General features: G+C 40.0%; 1 protein-coding gene across 1 annotated transcript; it reads left to right on the plus strand.

Moving 5' to 3' along the window:
- The first annotated feature begins 1,801 nt into the window (after positions 1-1,801).
- Positions 1,802-3,907, plus strand: LOC133797492 (aspartyl protease family protein 2). Its single transcript, XM_062235409.1, has one exon. The coding sequence runs from the start codon at positions 2,106-2,108 to the stop codon at positions 3,537-3,539; it is 1,434 nt and encodes a 477-aa protein (XP_062091393.1). The 5' UTR covers positions 1,802-2,105; the 3' UTR covers positions 3,540-3,907.
- The last annotated feature ends 1,316 nt before the right edge of the window (positions 3,908-5,223 follow it).

A 5,223-nucleotide genomic window follows, 5' to 3' on the forward strand; every position in this document is an offset into this window, starting at 1 on the left:
TCCCAATCTATATTGTCAATTATTCATACACTAACTGGAAAGAGAATTATTTAACAAAAATATTAACTACTGTATTTTTCTTCTTGGGGGCTTTGTTCTCCCAGTCCTGTTCTCAAGCATATCAAGGATAACAGAAGTAATAATTTTACAGTAACTTGCAATAGTGAACCGTACGAAAAGAAAGACCTAATGAAAACCAGACTCTGGCTCAAGTGGTATTTTAGGCTTATTATTGACTCGAAAGAGTACAAGAAGATACACGAGATGTACTAGCTAAAAATGGTGCAATTATTATGTATTTGCAAAGTAGAGTACTTGATCAAGCTGTTTCATAAAATAAATGCAGACAAAGTGTCACGAGGAAATACCCAATGGATTGTTGTTGTCATCGTTATAGAATAGAAGCCAGTCACAAAACAAGCATGAAGTACATGAATATTATTCTTTGTTTATACCTCACGGTTCTCACCTCTTCTTTATTTTTTAGATTTTAGGAATCAATCAATGAGAAAATGGAAGTTCCATGTCTACCAAAGTCAAAGGAAAGCATGAGTTAGGTGTGATAAAACATAATCTAAGTCGTTAGTAACAATCAACTTCAATGATGCACATATTCTTGGCTAATCATATTAATAAAGTCTCGGCGAGATTGTTGGAAATTGCTCAATATACAAAGCTGTAAAGGACTCAAGTTTTTTATTTTATTTATAAAAAAGAAAGTAGTGAATGTACTCTAGTTGGGTTGTGCTTGTACCTTTATTTTGATGTGAAGCAAAAGCAATTTTACGACATTGGCAAACTACACGAATCAAAGAGTTTATGTAATAGGCAATCGGATTGGTTTAAAGAAAAGAATAGTGGGAAAGGCAAATTATTGTATATAACTTGTTTTGATTATGAAGGTACCTTCTACCATGAGTTGACAAAGCTCCTATTAACAAAATCATTAGTTATTACATTAAATCCCATAATATTAATCTTTATTTTACTATGTAAACTAAAACAAATTTGCAGTTGGGACCAATAAAATCTAACAAAACGGGTTGTGGTCAACTAGAACTGTAAATACGGGCTGGACTTTCTAGCACGGCACGAAATCGGGAGGCACGAGCACGATACGGCACGAAAAAATATGGGTCCGGGCCAGACATGACACGGATTGAAAATTGACACGGCACGACATGAGTCTGGGCATGACACGACAAGCCCGAAAGTACAACAAACTAGGCCGTAAGCATGACACGATAAAAAACCCGATATTTTGATATTTAAATTTTTATTTATCAATTATTAATAAATTAAAATGATAATAGAAGTCTTATTTTTCTCAATGTTTATATTTTTATAATTATATTAATTTATTTTAAGATTTGTGAGTTAAATTTTTTAGTATTTATTAGTAAGTATTAAAATTTTAATAATTATTTTTGATATAATTTTGTGTAAAATATTATTAAAAAGTATTTAAAAATAATTAAAATTATAATTTAATTAAAAAAATATATTTAATTTGGTAGTAAGTACATTCCCGATAACGGATGATTAAATAGAGAGTCAACACTTATCCTCACATTTTGCCTCGCCCAAATTTACAGCCAACTAACAACTCTCCATGTTAATATTTTTGGTATAAGCATTGATTAAAAACAATCAATACAAACCCAACTTTTCACCGGTAAAAGCAAGTAAAATTAGGATATTTGTCATCCCATTTAAACCAAAATGGGTGCAAGTTTGATATAAGCGCACTTCACAAACCAACAACTGTCAATATATATATATGTGTACATATGTATATATATGGAGAGGCATGCATCTAATGAACAAAAAAATATCTATGGACAACAGTGGGTCCAGTATAAAGGGTATCTAAATTGTAAAATAGTGAGCCCGAAAAAAAATTGCAACCCACTAAAAAGGACAAATAAAATAATAAATCAAAACCCCAATAAAGAAGAAAGAAAAGAAGACGTAAATAGTAACTGTTATCTCCCACCAACAATTCTGATAACTCCACTCTTGAGATTGAGAATCGACTTCTTATTTATATTCTCCGTTCTCTGCTGGGCTGGGCTCTGCCATAAACCTCACTTTCTCTCTCTACAATGCAAGGGAAAGCGAGGAATGCCCTTCTCTTCTTTTCCTTCACCGCCATTTTCGTTGCTCTCTCCTCTGCTTTCACAGACCCAACACAGTACCAGACCCTGCTCGTCAGCACTCTCTCAAACCCTCCAACTCTTTCATGGCCCGAGGCCGAGTTAACCGGTTCCGATCCAGACCCAGAGTCCGAGTCCGAAACCACCCTTCAGTTGCACCACATCGACGCCTTGACCACTGACCAGACCCCGGAGCAGCTCTTCCACCTCAGGCTCCACCGCGACGCTACCCGAGTCAAGTCTCTGGCCTCGCTAGTCGCAGCGAAGAACGGAACTCGAGCAGGGTATGGATCCGGATCCGGGTTCAGCAGCTCCATCATCTCGGGGCTCGCGCAAGGGAGCGGCGAGTATTTCACGAGGCTCGGAGTAGGCACGCCTCCCAGGTACCTGTACATGGTCCTGGATACCGGGAGCGACGTCGTTTGGCTCCAGTGTTCCCCGTGCAGGAAATGCTACACCCAGGCCGACCCGATATTCGACCCGCGCAAATCCACGTCCTATGGTCGGATCGCATGCGGGTCCCCGCTCTGCCGCAAGCTAGACTCCCCAGGTTGCAATCAACGGAAGTCCTGCCTCTACCAGGTATCATACGGCGACGGCTCTTTCACCACGGGAGAGTTCTCCACTGAAACGATGACGTTCAGGCGCACGAGCGTGGCGCGTGTAGCACTGGGCTGTGGCCACGATGACGAGGGTTTGTTCGTGGGTGCGGCTGGACTTTTGGGCCTGGGCCGGGGGAGGTTGTCGTTCCCCTCCCAGACAGGTTACCGGTTCAACCGGAAATTCTCTTACTGCTTGGTGGACCGGTCCGCTTCGTCCAAACAGTCTTCATCCATCGTCTTCGGTGACTCGGCCGTTTCCCGGACCGCCCGGTTCACCCCGTTGCTAGCGAACCCAAAGCTAGACACGTTCTACTATCTTGAGCTACTCGGCATCAGCGTGGGTGGGACACGTGTCCGCGGCATCTCCGCCTCGCTCTTCCAGCTCGACGGAGCCGGCAACGGAGGTGTCATAATAGATTCAGGCACGTCCGTTACTCGATTGACCCGACCCGCATACGTGGCTCTCCGGGAGGCTTTCCGAGCCGGGGCGGCGAACTTGAAGAGCGCGCCCGAGTTCTCGCTCTTCGACACTTGCTTCGATTTGTCGGGGAAATCGGAGGTGAAGGTTCCGACGGTGGTGCTTCATTTCCGGGGAGCTGACGTGTCATTGCCGGCGTCGAACTACCTGATTCCGGTTGACAGTAGCGGGACGTTCTGTTTCGCTTTCGCGGGGACAATGGGCGGGCTGTCCATCATCGGAAATATCCAGCAGCAAGGGTTTCGGGTTGTGTATGACTTAGCGGGTTCTCGGATCGGGTTCTCTCCTCGCGGGTGCGCTTGATTTTGGTAGTGAGGAAGAGGAAAAGCTCTTTCCCTCCTTTTTCTTTATTTATTTATTTTACTTTTTAATTTAAAAAAAAAAAAAAGAGAGTAAAAATCTTTCTTTTGATTGCAACGCGGAAAAGAGGAAGGTAAGGTCAAAAAGAGAAGTAAAAAAAAAAAGTAGGGAATTTGAGTTTACAAGAAAGGTCACGTGTTGTTTGTTGTTGTAATATGTAACGAGTCTTTCAAGAATTACTAGTACAACTGTAGTACATGGGTAATTTGGTCATTATAAGTTTTAGTTTTCGAGAATTAGAAATTCTACTAGTGATGTATAATTCAAGTCATTATCAATCTATTGAAAAAAAATACCAAATCCAAACATAATCAATGCTGAGATTTACTTGTGTTTTTGCTTAAAATTTTCTGATTGGAATGATAGAATCATTTTCGGTGTTACTAGTTGGCTTCTTTAGACCTTTTGCTTTGATGTGTATGTAGTGATAGGAGAATCGAATTGGACACTTGTACAAGAGTATCTCTAATACACACACTCACACATCAGGTCCTAAAAGAGCAAAAAAATGCTATTTTTCTCATGAATATAAATGTAGGTCTCCAACTTACTATTAACTAATCTCTCTAAATCCAATGTCGAGATATTCAATTTCTCTGACCAAAATATTGGGATCGTGGGAATGAGAATTTATTATTCGAAGACAATAAATAAAAACTCCATCTCCCTCCCGCCAATACCCTAAAATAAAAACAAATCCCAAACATAATAGAGTACTGCTATGGGGCCAAGACTTGAGCAGTGTACGTTCGATTCCCAAGAAATGAAGATTACTAAGATAGTCCAACACCATTTAATGGGTTAGAACTTGGCATTCAAAAAAAGAAGATTACTAAGATAGTCCAACAATATAAAATAATACAATTATCGTATCTACATAGCAATAATATTCTAATTAAGAGCTTTCGATTCCAGCTGGGAGCCACCATCCCCAATAAGTTATAGAGTAAGTGATGGTTGATTCATCTTGAAAGTGGCTTCTTTTTCTACAATGAGATGAGAACACAAAAAAATGGTATCGCCGTTATGGTAAAAAGTAAAAAACAAACTAGCCGCCCCCCAATTTCACTTTACGCAACTATTTTTTACTATCTAGTAAAAAAAAACTTTTGGATAAGCCAAGTAAATTATAATTTGACATCATTGTGTCCATGTAGCAAGGCCCAAGGGAAATCATCATCAAAATCACTACGCACCAAAATCTCCATTCACTGGTTACATAAGCCTGTAAAAGGCACATGCCAGCAGCACGTGGCACGAGCTACCCAGCAGCAGCAGTATAGTAAGTCAAAAGAAGTGGCCACTCACTTCCACAGCCACCAACCTCGTGAACTAAATTTTATATCAAATTTCTGTTCACTTTGCTAGCTCAAAAGTCATATATATTCTTTCTTGAGATTGCAGTCTCCTCCTGATCAATGGCGTTTTGGGGCTAATGAAATTCTCCATGGAGAAAAAGACATTACACAATGAATAGAGTGCCATTTCAAAGAGACCGTATATTTAATATATGCATTGCTTAAATAAAGTGAGACCAGAATATGAATATTGATGTTAATTGAGGAAACAACTTTGGGCCCATTAAGCTTTAAATATGTTGTATTCAATGGACATTGTTCAAAGATCT

This window comes from Humulus lupulus, chromosome 8 (assembly GCF_963169125.1).
Source record: "Humulus lupulus chromosome 8, drHumLupu1.1, whole genome shotgun sequence".
In the NCBI taxonomy this organism is placed as follows: domain Eukaryota; kingdom Viridiplantae; phylum Streptophyta; class Magnoliopsida; order Rosales; family Cannabaceae; genus Humulus; species Humulus lupulus.